We start from the raw sequence: 18,440 nt of genomic DNA on the forward strand, positions 1-18,440 counted from the left end.
AAAGGGGGAACAAAGGGTGTGTTCAAGCTATAGGGGGATCACAGTCCCCAGCTGCCCAGGAAAGGTCTACTCCAAGCTACTGGAGAGGAGGGTCAGGTCGATAGTAGAATGTCAGATAGAGGAGGAGCAATGTGGTTTATCGTCCTGGCCGTGGAACTGTGGACCAACTATTTACCCTTGCTAGGGTGATAGAGGGGTCATGGGAGTTTGCCCAATTTGTGGATTTGGAGAAGGTTTCCCCGGAAGCACCCTGTGGGGGGCACTCCAGGAGTATGGGGAGGAGGGTCTTTTGCCAAGGGCCATTCAGTCCCTGTACTAGAGGAGTGTGAGTTTGGTCCGCATAGCTGGCAATAACTCTGACCTGTTCCCAGTGAGGGTAGGACTGCACCTGGGCTGCCGTTTGTCACCGGTCGTGTTCATGACGTTTATGGACAGAATTTCATATCAGGTACTTAAACCAACATTTCCTCAACTGTGTATGTTATATATTTTAAATGCTTTTATTACGATTCTTAGTGGGCTTCCTAAACTTATTTTGCCTGGGCTTTTTCTGTCTTATTACTCATAGCAACAAGTAAACATCACGTAAAACATTGTCTCGTGATTTCTGTGTGCTGCCGTTTACGTGTCTTATGATCACAGCAATTAACCGGCTAAGCTGTATTTAATTTTTAAGCAATGGTTGATCAATTGTCAGATCACACATAAAAAGCACTTTGGATTGCTATTTTCTGTTTCACCGAGACAGATCTCAGACAGATCCTGAGACGCTCCTGCCTGACATTATTATTTTATTCATGGAAAAAAATCAAACTTTTGCTTTCTCTTGGCGTTCAGTTTATACATTCAAACAGCACAGCACTCTATTTAAACTACTTATGTGTAAATCTGTTATTTGTCCATCCATCCATCCATTTTCATCCACTTATCCAGAGTCGGGTTACGGGGGCAGTAGCATCGAGAGGCCAAGACTTCCCTCTCCCCAGCCACTTGGGCCAGCTCCTCTGGGGAAATCCCAAGGGGTTCCCCGGCCAGGTCCGGTAAGAAGTCCACTCCGACAGCTTCTGGCGTTTTAAAAAAGTATCCCAGGGGCACGGTAAGGGTCAGAGATGTTTAGTCTATTTAATTTCTGACTATATAAAATGATTTCTTCGGTTTTAAAGTGTGAAGTAAACTCCGACGACGTAAAATCCAAGCCAATCCCGTTTATGTTTACGATAAATTGGGGGGCAGGTTGCCACAGGAATGCGGAAATGGAGTTCATACCCGCACTCCCTGACTTGCCCGCCCCCCAAGGTCCTATGTGTATGTTTGTGTGATGATGTGAGGGAGCAGGAGGAGAGGAACATGCGGGGATGGGGAGGAATGGCTGGTTGGGCTTAGCCCTCCAGGGAGCCAGCTCCCCTACTGGCCCCAATAGGCACCTCTGTTGTCAAACTGGCACCCAGGGCATGGAGACCCCAGCCCATCCTGCCAGGGCCCAAAGCAGCAGCACTACAGAGCCTCAAGGAGTCCGAGGGCACCAATCCAGCCCCACCCCAGCAGAATATCTATGCCCATCCCTGCATTTGCACAACTTCCAGAATATATAAGACATGGGACATTCAGGTAAGGTTGGGTCCTCCCCCTCCTGGAACTGCCCCTCCCCTGTGATGGAACGGCAGAGGAGCCAAGGTCTACCTGAGGCCCCCGAACCCGGGCCAGGCACTGCTGCATGTTCCTGCCTTCTTCCCGGCAGCGTACATGTCAGGAACCGACCCCCAAGGCCCCGCCCAGATCCCCACACGGGGCCGGCCACCCCCAAACCCCGAGCCCCCAGGCCCCCACCCAGACCCGCCCAGGGGCATTGCAGCCGCCAGGCAGTGACCCATGGCCGCCGCCAAGATCCCCAAGGGGCCCCACTCACAACCGCCAGTGCCCACCCCCCGAGGCAACCCAAGCACCTCCAGAGGGGGGCAACGGCCCCCCAGTCCCAGACACCCCCAGGGAACATCCGGATGCTCCAAACTCAGACCCCCCAGCCCCCACCCACACCATCCCGCAGGACAACATCAACGGCCCCCCACCCTCGCTATGTGATGGAACCGATCAAAGGAGCCCAGAGAGATTCATCTGAAGTGGAAGCAGAGGCTATATCAAGTGTAATATGATCTAACAAAAGATTTCTATACTGGTTAATGCAGAGTTTCTCTATTTTTCCAATTCAAGAGGATAGTTTTCTTAGCGATGCATATGGCAGTCAGAACCACGTGAACCAAAGATGTTTCAATAGGGACATCGTCCAGGTTTCCCAGTAAACAAAGAGAGGGGGTGGTTGGGATATGACATTTCATAGACTTTGACAGGTCTTCACACACTCTACCCCAAAATTCCCGGACCGGTGGACAGGACCACAGTGCATGAATGTAATTGTCAGGAACGTTGTTTGTGCAGTGTGTATAGATGTCAGATGACACAAACCCCATCTTGAACATCCGATGACCTGTACAGTGTACTCTGTGTAGAATTTTGTACTGAATTAATTGTAAATTGGAGTGTCTGATCATTTTAAAAGTTTGTTAACAAGTTTGGGACCAGAAGTTCTGGTCAAAGCTGACTGATAGATCCACCTCCCATTTTTCAATGGGGATTACTATTCTATCGTCTATTTTGGACAGTGTCTTATATACTTTAGACAGTAGTTTGGGGGGTTTGAGATTATAGAAGTCTAATACCATTTGTGGTGTTTGTAATTCTATTTTATTGAGCTTAAATTTTTGTTTTACTACAGATTTAATTTGGTGGTATTCTAAAAAGCTATTCTTATCTATTCCAAATTGGGAGACTATTCTATTAAATGGGATGAAGTCCAATCCTTCATATATGTGTTCCAGGTATAGGATTCCTTTGTTTTTCCAGTCTGGAAGGTTCATCATTTTATTATTTTGCAAAATATCAGGATTATTCCAGATAGGTGTGCGTCTGCATGGTACTAGTGAAGACTCTGTCATTTTAAGATACTCCCACCATGCTGTCAGAGAGGTGCTGATACTAATACTTTTGAAGCCTTCATGTTTCCTTATACTTGAGCTAATAAATGGTAAGTCTGAAAGCTCTTATTACAAAGTGTCTGAAAGCTCTATCGTATTGCAAAGTGTCTGTTCTATATCTAACAAGGACTCATCTAGTGGGTTATCTTGCAACCATCTTGGTATATATTGCAGCCTGTTGGCTAAGAAATAATAATAAAAGTTGGGTAAAATCAGTCCTCCTCTGTCTTTGGTCTTCTGAAGCGTTTTTAAGCTAATTCGTGGAGGTTTATCCTGCCAAAGAAATTTGGTAATTGAGGAGTCCAGAGATTTAAACTAGTCAGCTGGTAGTTTTTTTTTTTGGGAACATTGAAAATAAGTAATTTATTCTGGGTAAGACCATCATTTTAATTGTAGCAACTCTCCCCATGAGTGATATTGGTTAGGATTTCCATCTTGCAAGATCATCTTCCACTTTCTTTAAAAGTGGGATGTAGTTTAGTTTGGTTAGATCTGCTAACTTGGGAGAGACATTAATTCCCAGGTATGTGATATTCCCTGACTCCAGTTGTGTATTAAGTAAATTGACAAAAGAGAAATTAATTGGTAGAACTGTGGATTTTAACCAGTTTATAGAGTAATCTGAAACTTTTGAAAAAGAGTTGATCAGTTCTATTGAATGAGAGAGAGAGACGATTGAGAATTCTGGAGAAAGAGTAAAACATCATCTGCATAAAGACTTATCTTATGTTCTATTTTCTTACCCTTTATCCATTTAATACATGTGGTTTGCCTAATTGCTGCCGCTGGTGGTTCGATAAAGATAGCAAACAGTGAGGGGGAGAGCGGGCATCCCTGCCTGGTCCCCCTCTGAAGACAGAAGCTAGCTGATATTTGGTCGTTCGTCCTGACACGTATAGTTGGCGAACTGTATAATGTTTGTAGCCAGTTTATGAAGAAGTTCACAAAGCCAAATTTATGTAAAGTTGCAAATAAGAACTTCCAGTTAACTCTATCAAAAGCCTTTTCTGCATCTAGAGATAATATACTAGTTTCTATGTTTCTACTGTAAGAGAAATCTATCAAATTAAGTAATCTACGTGAGTTTGTGGATGACTGTCTACCCTTAATGAAACCAGTTTGGTCAGGGTGTATTATGAAGGGGGTTACCTTCTCTAATCTTTTTGCCAGGGCTTTACAAATTATTTTGAGATCAACATTAATAAGAGAAATTGGGCGATAGCTGGTTGGAAATGCTGGGTCTTTGCCTGGTTTTAACAAGAGACTAATATTGGCTGAATTCATGTTTCGCTGTAATCTGCCGCTCTCTTCGATTTCCCTCACCATTCTGAAAAATGTTGGAGCCAGAATGATCCAGAATTCTTTGTAGAACTCTACTGGGAACCCGTCTGGACCTGGAGCTTTCCTATTCGTCACGGATTTAAGGGCCTCCTGGAGCTCTGCTGAGGTTAGTGGCGAGTTCAGGACTGTAACTTGGCTGTCTGATAATTTAGGAAGTGTTATCCTGCCAAGGACCTCATTGATCTCGTTATCTGATGGGTTTATCTGTGGTGAGTACAAAGTTTGGTAAAAGTCTCTGAAAGTGTTGTTTATTCTTTCAGGGTCATAAACTATATTCCCGGTTGAGTCTTTAACAGCAGATATGGTAGTTTTCTCTTTATTTATTTTTAACTGGCTAGCCAAAAATTTACCTGATTTATTACCATGTTCAATGTTTTCTATTCTTAGTCTTTGTGCTAAAATTTTTGTCTTTTTGTCAATAATTCCATGAAGTTCTAATTTAGCTTTACGTAATTTGCTCATTAACTCCTCTTCTGTGGATGCCTCTAAAGACTTAATGATTTCTTCTAACTCCTGAATACGTTTGTTTTCTGTTTTTTTCTTATGTGATGAGAAAGAGATGGAGCATGCGCTGACGGCCAATCACCGGATACACGGCAGCGTTTGAAGCTGATGGCAGCTCGTTAACAAACATCCACAAACAATTAAGACACATTTTCGCCTAATTTATTTACTGACAACGCAAAAAATATTCTGGTAAGTATAACTCACTCAATCTGGAGGTAAGTGAAGAAAATTTAGACAGTTTACTAAATTATATTGACGAAGTTTTTGAGTTATTCGTTATGGGTCCGAAGAAATCAGCAGCTGAGGCTGAAACACCTGGGATCAAGAGGTGCCGTCCTCAGGACTCGCCTGAGGCCTCATCTCCCCGGAAGGACGTATTAGAATTATTAGATTCTATTGATAAACGGCTTCTGGGATTTGAAGGGCGACTTCATCTGCTCGAGGTTCTTCACCAGGAGTTTCAGAACCTCCGAACATCTCTGGAGTTCAGTCAGGAGCAGGTTGAGCGGCTCGCTGCTGAGAACGCGTCTCTGCGGGAGTCCGTTTCTTCCCTGGAAGAGGGAATGACGCGGATCACCCAGGACAACAAAACTCTAAAGGAGACGGTTTTGGACCTTCAGGCCCGCAGCATGAGGGATAATCTGGTGTTCGCAGGCCTGCCGGAGCAGACGGGAGGGGCGAAGAACTGCGAGCATACAATCAAGAACTTTCTCCAGACCCAAATGAAGATACCCGAAGAAATGGTAAAAAACATCACCTTTCACCGGGTACATCGCCTTGGAGCTAAAAGAGGAGACAGCAGAAGACCTCGTCCCATTGTGGCTAAATTTGAACATTTTAAGCAGAAGGATCTTGTTAAAAGTCACAGAAGAGAGCTCAAAGGGAAAGATTTCAGCGTGAATGACCAGTTCCATAAGGAAATTCTGGATCGGCGCCGGGTCCTCTTTCCGCTGCGTAAAAAGTTTATCCAGGATGGGAAGAGAGCTGTCATCTCGGTGGATAAGCTTTATGTGGACAGTAAGCTTTACAAGGAGCGAGAAGTGACTGACTGGCTGTATTAGCCCAACATCAGGTCAGACATTTATCATTCTTATCAGGATTCACTGGGTTTGATCACGTCAGGATTAAACAGCTGGTAAATCCGTATTCTAGATGATAAGATCACCTGTTCATCACCACCTCACACCCCTACCACCTTTTCTTTTTAGTTCTTTCTTCTTTTTTAACCTGTATCTGTATTTTCCTTTCCTCTTTACCTGCTTCTGTACCTTTACACCTGTATGGCACAACCACACAACTTTCCAACACTGCGTCAGACTCGACACACACACACACGCACACGCTCACACACGCACACACACACACACACACACACACACACACACATATATTAAATTCACAGCACAATATCATAATTTATGCGTCAAATAATACAACCACAAACACTGTTGGATCTTTATTATTATTATTATTATTATTATTATTATTATTATTATTATTTACTTTTCTGTTATTTATTAACATACTATTTTATACATTTATATACTTTTTCCATCTTATTCACATGAAGGCATCATATTTTAGCTACTCACACACACATCAATGGGTGCACTAAGGTTTGTCTCATGGAACGTACATGGGGCTGGCTCCACAGAGAAAAGATTAAAGATTTTTGATCAGTTAAAGAGAGTGCAAGCAGACGTAATATTGTTACAAGAAACTCATAGATCTGCCACATCCGCAGATGAATTTATTTTTAATTGGCTAGCTAAAAATTTACCTGATTTATTACTATTTTCAAAGTTTTCTATTCGTAGTCTTTGTGCAAAAAATTGTGTCTTTTTGTCAATAATTCCATGAAGTTCTAATTTAGCTTTACATAATTTGCACAGTAACTCTTCTTCTGTGGATGCCTCTAAAGACATAATGATTTCCTCTAACTCCTGAATACGTTTGTTTTCTGTTTTTTTCCTATGTGATGAGAAAGAGATTATTTTACCTCTCATCACTGCCTTTCCTGCCTCCCAGAGAATAGATGCTGATGTTCCAGGCAGGTCATTATGTTCTAAATATAAAGCCCACTCCTTTTAAAAAAAAAATCAATAAATCCTTCATCTTTAAGCAGTGATGTATTAAACCTCCAGTTTTTGCTTGGTGGGATTGTCTTCTTATTTACCAGAGTTAATGAGACCGGTGCATGGTCGCTGACAACTATGGGGTGTATCTCAGTGTCTGAAATGTCAGCCAACAATGAGCTGCTGACTAGAAAATAATCCAAACGTGAATGAGAGTGATGGACGTGTGAGAAAAAAGTATATTCTCTACGGTTAGGATGAAGAGATCGCCATGCATCACAAAGCCCATAATCACTCATGTACTGTTTAACTATGTTAGTGGATTGCCAATTGCGCTGAGTCCCAGCTGTACTGAGCCTGTCTGTTAAGGAGTTCATCCAAAATTTAAAATCGCCTCCAAGTATAAGTGGACAGTCCAATTGTTCGGAGAGTACAGAGAAAAAATTATGAAAGAATGAAGGGTCAACAGTATATGCTGACAATACATAAGCTTTGGTTCTGTACAGATATTTTTAACATTATAAATCTACCCTCTGGATCAGAGACTGTGCCAATACTGTGAAATTGATGTTTTTGTGTATTAAAATAGCTACACCTCTTTGCCTAGAGTTATAGCAGGCAGAGAACATGCTGGGAAACTCAGGTGTTTTAATTTCATCTGCGGATGTGGCAGATCTATGAGTTTCTTGTAACAATATTACGTCTGCTTGCACTCTCTTTAGCTGATCAAAAATCTTTAATCTCTTCTCTATGGAGCCAGCTCCATGTACGTTCCATGAGACAAATCTTAGTGCACCCATAGATGTGTGTGTGAGTAGCTAAAATATGATGCCTTCAAGTGAATAAGATGGAATAAGTATCTAAATGTATAAAATAGTATTTTAATAAATAACAGAAAAGTAAATAATAATAATAATAATAAAGATCCAACAGTGTTTGTGGTTGTATTATTTGACGCATAAATTATGATATTGTGCTGTGGATTTAATGTGTGTGTGTGTGTGTGTGTGTGTGTGTGTGTGTGTGTGTGTGTGTGTGTGTGTGTGTGTGTGTGCTGAGTCTGACGCAGTGTTGGAAAGTTGTGTGGTTGTGCCATACAAGTTTAAAGGTACAGAAGCAAGCAGAGATGAAAGGAAAGAATTATACAGGTTAAAGAAGAAGAAAAAACTAAAAAGAAAAGGTGATAGTGGTGTGAGGTGGTGATGAACAGGTGATCTCATCTAGATATTACAAATGCAAATTAAAGGAGGAAGTGTGCCTGATATCTAAAGTTGAGTGATGGCCTTTCTTTAGTCAGTGTCTCAGACTGTCGCAACTAGCTGGAGACCCCAAACGGCAGAGTGAAATGTAGGTTTTAATAGGGATCATGCAGATTTCATATGTACAGGAGTTTTACAGGGCTTCTTATGTGTACATGAGTCATATGAGGGATATGATATAGTCGTGAACAATTTATAACAATCATAATACTGTCCTGTCAAATTTCCCGTTGCAATTTAGTCAAAATATTTTAAATATGTCTTGGTAGTTTTCTGTTGTTTGATTTGCTATTTAGCCTCCAACCCTCCTCCAAGCTGTCTCACATTTCTTGCACTGAGATGGGTTTAAGACTGGGACTGATTCGCAATTCTACCCATTCTGTTTTCAAAGAACAGCTTTCGGCAAAATCATGCTACCAAGTTGAAAATTCTGGCGATCCTGTGACTGAAGAATGTTTCGAGATATTTCTGAAACCCTTCAGCAAATATCCATGCGAATGTTCTCTAACAACTGAAATAATTCCAAGATCTGAGACAGTTTTGAAATCATGTTGAAGATAAAGACTACATGTAATTCCTGAAGTATGAAGAACACAAAACAGATTTTTCACAATCTGATGTCATTCTCTCTTGCTGTCCTTTCTCAGTGCATTAAAGCTACACTCTGAAGATTTTGTCTATCCAACAGAACCATCTAGAGGCTTACAAATGTTTTGTATGTTAAGTTGTTCTCATCACTTCCGTATTCATGGCTGGAAGCAACTCCTGTCGTTCGTGAACATGCACCTCTGACATTGTTTTACAATTATTATTCTCACATTGTGCCATCTGTGTGTGTGTGTGTGTGTGTGTGTGTGTGTGTGTGTGTGTGTGTGTGTGTAAGTATATATATTTATTAATCTTATTATTATACTTTTGAAATTGTTATGGATTGTCCATAATGAACACCATGCTCAAGCATAAAGGTATTCATATGTGCTCTTGGCCCCAGGATACCTTAGGCTGGAGTTTGACAATTGACTTTGTTGTTATGTCATCTGATCCACGCTGCATGTCTTGAACACTCAGGTGGAGAGGGGCGGAGCTGTCAACTGACCGCTACCTGGTGGTGAGTTAGCTTCAGTGGTGGGGTAGGAAGCTGGTCAGACCTTGCAGGCCTAAACGTATTAGTGTTGGGATTGTCTGGCGGTGTCTTCTGTCACAAGGCGTTTCAATTTCAACCTCTAACATAATTTCAAACACATCCAAAGGGAAGGTAGTGGATATTGAGTCTGAGTGGGCCATGTACAGTGCTTCTATTGTCAGTGTGGCCCACAGAGCTGCGGCTACAGACTCGTCGGTGCCTGTCTTGGTGGCAGCCCCCAAACCCAATGGTGGGGTTAGGGATGCTGAGGAAAGAGTCCTATTGGTCTGTTTGGCCTGTGGGACACCAAAGGCAGCTGATAAATACCAGTGAAAGCACCATACCTTGTCAGATTGGCACACAGATATTGGAGCACATGCCAGCCTGATATGCCATAGATCTAGCACAGATGTTAGACTGACATAGTTTTAATCCTACCCTGCACCCTAATTCTTACCCTAACCCCAGTGACACCATACCAGTCAGGGGAGCATACCAACAGATAATGTGCATGCACCGCTCATGCGCATTATCTGCTGGTATGCTCCTCTGACTGGTATGATGCCCTGATAAACACCGGAAGTCCAAGTTGAATGCAGCCCAAGTGGTTGTGGAGGCAAAAACCTGAGTGTGGGAGGACTTGTGTGAAATCATAGAACAAGACTTCCATAGGTCTTCGAGGAGATTGTAGTCCACCATTCAGCACCTCAGGATGGGTTAGTAGGTGGGTAACTACATAATTTCCAAGTTCTGCTTTCTTTCCCTCATCTGTGATCATTTGACACGCCATTTCTGTTGCTTCAATAAATTTGTGATATGGTATATTTTTGGGTGTTATTGCAAAGTTTAATCCTTGTTTTAATAGGCTTTCTTCTGCTTCTGTTAGTCTGTATTGTGAAAGGTTACATACCCATGAGTTTTGTGTGGCATGATCTAGTTATTCTTTTTCCTTTTTCTTGTTGAGGAGTTTGGTTATCTTCTTTATGTGTCTTTCTTTTACTTTTATAAATTATTTTTCCTGTTCTATCATGTGTTTGATAGTTGGTCATTCCTTTTTAAGTCCAGGTGTCTTCTTTCCATTTTGTTTATCACTTGTTCTTGTTTGGTTGTGATGTTTCTTATCTTTTCTCTTTATGGTGCTTTCTGTGTTCCTTCCATTATGTGGTGTGCTGTTTTGTGTGTGTGTGTGTGTGTGTGTGTGTGTATATATATATATATATATATATATATATATATATATATATATATATATATATAACAGTACAAGGTAAGGCTAACTAAAAAAATACTTCATACCTGAAAGGGGAAAAATTTGGATGATAGCTTTCAGCTTCCAAACCAAACCAATCCATACTAATGAATCCCTAAGATTCATCATTGGTGAGAAATGCTTACATGCGAGCAATAATGTAATTGCATTTATATTCTGATAAAAGGTTGCCTAATAAATACAGCTATTCTACTAATCTGCTGAGTGAATTGGTGTATTACAGGAAGGATATAATTGGCTGAGGGAGGGAAGGAAATCCAATGCGGGTGTACCCCGTCTTCACTGCTGCACACACTAATTGGTAGTCTCTCCTTGGCCTAAAGGTAATGAAGCTGCTGGTAAAACAGACTTCAATATGGCAGGGGCTTTTTGTGTCTGAGCTGCAGCTCTAAAACGTCGTCTTCATCCAAAAGGAACACAGCAGGTCTAAAATTAAAGCTATGTCAGTGATGTGTCCGTCTGTCCGCCTGTTGGCTCACACTCACCCATTTCTTGAAAAAAGTATCCATTCTTGGACATCCTAGACGGAGGGGCCTCTGCAAGAGCAACAAAGAGAAAGAATCAATCACTGCAGGAAATCTGAGCCATAAAAGAACTAAAGACCCAGCAGGGAGCACTGGTTGTTGCAAATAACTACTAACTGTTTGCAATGAGAAAAGGCTGTAAATACACATTTACTTTATAATTATTTCAATTATTTATTACCATTGTTTAAGTGGAAATGGGCTCAGTAAGAAGCTATTCAATGTTCTTTATGCACTAAAAGCATATCAAGAATATCACATTAATATGAATTTTATTCTCAGATGCTGCTCCAGTGGGGACATTCTGAATTAATTTAATTAATTCCCAATACTAAGATTCCAGAGTTCTGCTGTTAAAAACATTTTAATTTTTTTCCCTCCGAAACTGAACCACTCTAGTCCCTAAGAAACACTTTTACTGATTGCTTTGCAACAGATTTAACTGAAAGACATTCAAGAACATAATTATTTTCCTTTCAAGACATTATAGAAAACATTTTAATACCTGTTTAGTTTTGTATTCAGAGTCTTAGATTTATTGCTGTATAACGTCCTATTTCAGCTAAAAGCAAATAGAGCAAAACTGCAGGTTTTAATATTCAGTTCCAGAAATAATTCCTATTGTACGTTATAATTAAAATGTGCCATGAGGCTCCAGTGAGAACAGTCTAAAGCCCTGAAGTAACAGCAAACACAGGATGAAGACATGGCACCACGTGAATCACGTTGTGTCTATGGAGAAATCCATTTAGAATATCTATTGTTCTGAAAACAAAGAAATGTTTAAGCGAATATATTCAGACCTTTTCTATGCTACAATATATGGTCTATACAAAACATCGTTTAGAAGGTCTTTGCAGAAAATCCCTCTCACATGAAACAATTTCAGAAATTTTAGTCTTGACAGTTCCTTCCAGAATGAGCCGTTTCGGGGCTCTGTCACTTTAAGAAAACATGCCAAAGCTGGCCACGCCCACCCACTCATCCCCGCTAATAAGTTGAGAAGCTCCGATATCCAAGAAGGGCGCTGAGTAGAGCTGCTGCTCCTCCAACAGCAGCTCTCTTGTACCTGAGAGGTGGTTCTATTCTAATTTTCCTGTTTGTGACAGCACCAACGGGGACATTTTGAAACGGCTTGTTATAGGCACATAATTCCAAAAACCAAACACAGACAGAAAATGTGTGGAAGTTAATTTTTTTCCATATTTGGAGTGGTTATAATAGTATTAGAGACCCAAAAATATGTAAAAGGCGAGTTTTGCATAATATGTCCTCTATTTAAAACTTTGTTGACATTATGCTACCCTGCCAATGGAGCATTTGCCAGACTAAATAATATACTTATTTAGTCTGGCAAATGCTCCATTGATGGTTCTCGCTCGGGGGACGGGTTCTACCATTGTCTTTCAAATGATCTCTGCATGCTACTGAAACACAAACAACGCAATGTACTCACTGCAACCGGTGTAAGTAAACAAGGCAGTCTGTTGTTGAAGAAGGCAAAAATACATACTTTTTCTAAAAAAAAAAAGGACTTAAAACATCTGCTCCTGATTGTAATAAGTCCAAAATTGATGTAAAAGCCATTTCAAACAAGCTGTAGCCATCGTGATAGATAGCCGATAGAGTGCTGTTACTTGCCCACCATTGTGGACCAGTTTGAAACCCTGATAAAGACCTGTGATTGACCCACCAGAATGCTGCTAGGGGCCGAGGAGGATCCAATGGAGCATTCCTAGATGAATCTTTGCAAGGCAAGAATTTGGTCTAGTTCACTAGACTAAACACTTTCAAACCTTTTCATACTTTTAAATAATTTTCTTGAGCCAGTATGTGCTTTACAGGGTAAATGAAAGGCCACCCAGCCCCTATCACCCCCTGTGGCCAGAATTTTCCACTTGCAATTTCAGACTGACGGGCTGCTCTTTTGAGACTTAGAAAAATTGAGTTGGCATACCTGGTGCTTCAGTCTGCTTGCAATAGTTTCTTACATGTTTTAGATCATGAACACAGCTTTGTTAAATTGTTGAGGTTACATCTATTCAGTATAATTCAGAGAAATTATTCTAAATGTCAAAGAGACAAAGCAACTATTCTCTGCTACAGAAACAAAACACTGGTTTATGCAGCAAGATGCACAATGTTTTCAAAAAAGAGGAAGCTGCAAAGTTGCCACCACGAAGTCAGAAGTGGTTAGACTAGTTCACACTTCTCTGTGCTGTCTTTTTTCTGCTAAGCGTGTGTGGTTTCTATGCCTTGTATTGAACTATTAAACCGGTGCCCAGCATTCACATTAGAAAGGTAACATCTGGTCTACTCAACAGTTAATGTTAATCCCAAACCCAGAACATAGAAATAACAGCATCCATTTACTGGTACATGCATACATGTGCGTTTGTAAATGTACCAACAAAAGGAACACCGCATATAGCTACTTATTGTGGTTTTACATAATCTAAAGTGTGCCTCAGTTTTTCAAGTGAGACACTGAGCTCTTTGATTATAACCTCAAACAGTGAGACACAAATCTGGGGCAATCTGTTGTCTGAAGGCCTTAGGCCTGGTTCACACGGCAAGATAATTACATCCATCCATCCATCCATTTTCATCCGCTTATACGGAGTTGGGTCGCGGGGGCAGTAGCCTAAGTCGAGAGGCCCAGACTTCCCTCTCCCCAGCCATTTGGGCCAGCTCCTCCAGGGGAATCCCAAGGCATTCCCTGGCCAGGTGAGAGACATAGTCCCTCCACCGTGTCCTGGGCCTACTTTTAGGTCTCCTCCCAGTTGGACATGCCTGGAAAACCTCAACAGGGAGGCGTCCAGGAGGCATCCTGACCAGATGCCCAAGCCAACTCAACTGGCTCCTCTCAATGTTGAGGAACAGCGAATCTACTCTGAGCCCCTCCTGGATGACCGAGATTCTCACCCTATCTCTAAGGGAGAGCCCCACTCTGCAGAGAAAACTCAATTCGCTCACTTGTGTCCGCAGTCTTGTTCTTTCGGTCATGACCCAAAGCTCATAACCATAGGTGAGGGCAGGAATGTAGATTGACCGGTAAATCGAAAGCTTCGCCTTCTGACTCAGCTCTCTCTTCACCACGACAGACTGGTACAATGCCCGCATCACTGCAGATGCAGCACCAATCCGCCTATCGATCTCACGCTCCAGTTTTCCTTCAGTCGTAAACAAGACCCGGAGATACTTAACTAAACTCCTCCACTTAGGGCAGGACCTCATCCCTGACCCGGAGAAGGCATTCTACCCTTTTCTGAATCAAGACCATGGTCTCAGATTTAGAGGAGCTGATTCTCATCCCAGCTGCTTCACACTTGGCTGCAAACTGCCCCAGCGAAAGCTAAAGATCACACTCAGATGAAGCCAACGAAACCACATCATCTGCAAAAAGCAGAGACCCGATCCTCAGGTCACCAAAACGGATGCCCTCAACACCTTGGTTGTACCAAGAAATCCTGTCCAAAAAAGTTATGAACAGAATCGGTGACAAAGGGCAGCCTTGGCGGAGTCCAACTCTCACTGGGAACGAGCCCGACTTACTGCTGGCAATGTGGACCAAGCTCTGACACCGGTCATACAGGGACCTAACAGCCCATATCAGAGGACCTGGTATCCCATACTCCCAGAGTACCCCCCCCCCCCCCCCAATAGGGCCCCCCAAGGGACGCGGTCAAATGCCCTCTCCAAATCCACAAAACACGTAGATTGGTTGGGCAAATTCCTACACACCCTCCAGGATCCCCCTAAGGGAATAGAGCTGGTCTAGTGTTCCACGCCCAGGACGAAAACCACATTGCTCCTCTTGAATCTGAGGTTCAACAATCCGACGGACCCTCCTCTCCAGAACCCCTGAATAGACCTTACCAGGGAGGCTCAGGAGTGTGATCCCCCTGTAGTTGTTCCCCCTTTTTAAATAAGGGAACCACCACCCCCGGTCTGCCAGTCCAGTTGGACTGCCCCCAGATGACCATGCAATATTTCAGAGCCGCATAAACCAACACAGCCCCACAACATTCAAAGCCTTAAGGAACTCCAGGTGGATCTCATCCACCTCTGGTGCCTTGCCACAGAGGGGCTGCTTTTTAACCACCTCAGTGACCTCAGCACCAGAGATTTCAGAGCCCAACTCAAAGTCCCTAGATTCTGCTTCCTCACTGGAAGATGTCTGGGATTGACGAGGTCTTCGAAGCACACCATCCCCACTATAAATAGGGTTGGTAGCACACTGCTTTCCCCTCCTGAGGCGCCGGATGGTGGACCAGAATCTCGTCAAAGCCATATGGAAGTCTTGCACCATGGTCTCACCGAAGTCTTCCCATGCCCGGGTTTTTGCCTTGGCGACCACCTGAGCCACATTCAGCTTGGACTGCCGGTATCCATCAGCTGCTGCTGCTGGAGTCCCATAGGCCAAAAAGACTTGATAGGACTCTTTCTTCAGCTTGACAGCATCCCTAACCACCGGTGTCGAACAGCGGGTTCTGGGGTTGCCGCCGCGACAGACACGACGATCCTGCGGCCACAGCTCCGGTCGGCCGGCTCAACAATGGAGGCACGGAACAGAGTCCATTCAGACTCAATGTCTGACTTGCAGCCACAGGTCAGATGAAACAACAACAAAGTCGATCATCGAGCTGTGGCCTAAGGTATCCTGGTGCCAAGAGCACATATGGATACCATTATGTCTGAGCATGGTGTTCATTATGGACAATACAAGATTAGCACAGAAGTCCAATCACAAAGCAATACTCAACTTCAGATCGGGGGGGGGGGGGGGGGGGGCCTTCCTCCCATCCACACCTGTTTAGGTCTCACTGTTGTTGTCCATGTGAGTGTTAAAGTCCCCAGGCAGAATGAGGGAGTCACCAGAAGGAGCACTCTCCAGCACTATCTCCAAGGTGGGTAGTCTGTGGGTAGTCTGAACTGTAGGTTGGGTAGTCTGAATTGTAGTTTGGTGCATAAGCACAGACCACAGTCAGAACCTGTCCCCCCACATGAAGGCGGAGGGAGGCTACCCTCTCATTCACCGGGGTAAACCCCAACGTACAGGCACCAAGATGGGGGGAAACGAGTATGCCCACCCCTGCTCGGCGCCTCTCAGTCGAAGCAACTCCAGAGTCCAACCCCTCTCAAGGAAACTGGTTCCAGAGCCAGAGCCTTGCGTTGAGGTGGGCCCGACTATATCTAGCTGGAACCTCTCAACCTCACACACCACCTCAAGCTCCTTCCCCACCAGAAAGGTGATATTCCATGTGCCAAGAGCCAACTTCTGTAGCCGAGGATCAGACCGCCAAGGTCCCCGCCCTCGACTACCACCCGTCACACACTGCACCCAGCCCCTTTGGCCCAGGTGAAGGAACACGGTTTCCATTTATATTATTCATCATAAGAGGTCTTTGACAATTACAGTAGGGAGAATAAGTATTTGACACGTCAACTTTTTTTTATCAGTAAGAGTATTTCCAAATGTGCTATTGACACAAAATTACCACCAGATATTTCCATCAAGCTAAATGTTGAATATATGCAAAGAAATCAGAACATTTAAGTTTACAATTTGAGTCATAATAACTAAGTGAAATGGCACAGGGAAATAAGTATTGAACACATTTTATTTAATACTGTAATGTAGAAACACCTTTGTTGGTGATTACAGCTTCTAGATGCCTCTTGTATGGAGAGACCAGTTGTCCGTGTTCCCCTGCACTGATTCTGGCCCATTCTTGCACACATCTTGGACCTCTTTTATGAACTTTGATCTTCAGTTCTCTCCATAGATTTTCATTGATTGAAGTCAGGAGACTGACTGGGACGTTCAAGCAACTTCATTTTCTTGCTTTGAAACAAATTCTTAGTTTCCTTGGTCTTGTGTTTATGATCATTATCCTGCTGAAATGTCCACCCTCTTTTCATTTTCAGCTTTCTGGTAGATGGCAACATTACATTTCTCATTCATCCTGCCTTCAATAATATGAAATCTGCCAGTACCTCTTGTTGTAAAGCAGCCCCACACCATGATGATTCCACCCCCAAACTTAACTGCTGGTGTGGTGTTCTTGGGGTAGTGGGCAGTTCCATTTCTTCACGAAACATGATGTGTAAAATGACAGCGAAGAAGTTACATTTAGCTTTCATCTGACCATACTATAGTCTCCTAGTAATCCACTGGCTTCTTCAATTGCTGTTTCGAAACTTTGTGTCAGTGTCAACATAATTTTTGTTAAACAAGTCTTGCATGGGGAGCAAGCATGGATGCCATGGCGTTTCAGTGCATTGCTTATAGTTTGAAACAAAAGTAACCTTCTGATGCAAGGTCTTACTGAAGTTGTGCCCAACTGGTTCTTGGCTCTTTGAGAGCTCTCCTGGTTATTCTTTGGACTCCTCAGACAGGGATCTTACTTAGAGCACCTAATCATGGCTGGTTTATATTGAACTGATGCTCTTTCCATTTTCAGATAATAGCTCCCACATTGCTCCCAGGAACAATTCCGCATTTTGGAAATGCACCTATAACCGTTCCCATTAGAATACTTTTCAACGATAAGATTACAAAGATTTTGAGAGTTTATCAATTAATCCTGATAGGGGGCGGCTTTCTCTTTCAACACTGACAGATTTCAGGGTATCTCCTTGCTCTCTATGCCATTTTGCACCTTGATATATTTATGTGTTTAAAATCCCTGTGTCTTTTCACGTTTTTTACACAAAACTCAACTTATGGACTTAAACGTTTACATGTCTTTGCATGAAATAAATATTTGAGTTAATATTGACATATGGTGGAAATTATCAATCACTTAGAAAAAGCCTTACTGATAAAAATGCTGATCAAATACTAATTCTCCTCGCTGTATGCTGATGTTTTACCAAGTTATCCCCTCTGACAATCTTAGGGACACCCTGATTTTCGTAATGATCCAAAGACAGTCTTATCAGATATTCATGCCATGTATAGTGTGTTAAGACGTGCTCTGAGCTGCTCGGAAGAACATCGGGACGGCTCCGACCCATGACAGGAAGGTTGCAGATTTGAGCCCTGTTGCAGTCATTGTGCTCTTGGTCAAGACACTTAACCCAACTTGCCTGCTGGTGGTGGTTGGAGAGACCAATGGCGCCTGTGTTCAGCAGCCTCACTTCTGTCAGCATGCCCCAGGGCAGCCGTGGCTTCATTGTAGCTCATCACCACCAGTGTGTGAATGTGTTTACGTGGGTAAATAAATGGTTTTGTTGTAAAGTTTCTTGGGGAGGGGTTGCAGAACCCCAGAAGGTGCTATATCAAATACAGGCCATTTACAATGTA

General features: G+C 42.8%; 1 protein-coding gene across 7 annotated transcripts in view; it reads right to left on the reverse strand.

Annotated features, from left to right (window-relative positions):
* slc4a11 (solute carrier family 4 member 11) overlaps positions 1-18,440 on the reverse strand; it is a 337,506-nt gene that overhangs the window by 221,983 nt on the left and 97,083 nt on the right. For all 7 annotated transcript variants that reach the window (XM_054741997.2, XM_054741995.2, XM_054742000.2 and 4 more), the window contains one exon: positions 11,090-11,140. In XM_054741997.2, coding sequence (XP_054597972.2) covers positions 11,090-11,140 — 51 coding nt within the window. The remainder of the gene's footprint in view (positions 1-11,089; positions 11,141-18,440) is intronic.

This window comes from Nothobranchius furzeri, chromosome 18 (genome assembly GCF_043380555.1).
Source record: "Nothobranchius furzeri strain GRZ-AD chromosome 18, NfurGRZ-RIMD1, whole genome shotgun sequence".
NCBI lineage: Eukaryota > Metazoa > Chordata > Actinopteri > Cyprinodontiformes > Nothobranchiidae > Nothobranchius > Nothobranchius furzeri.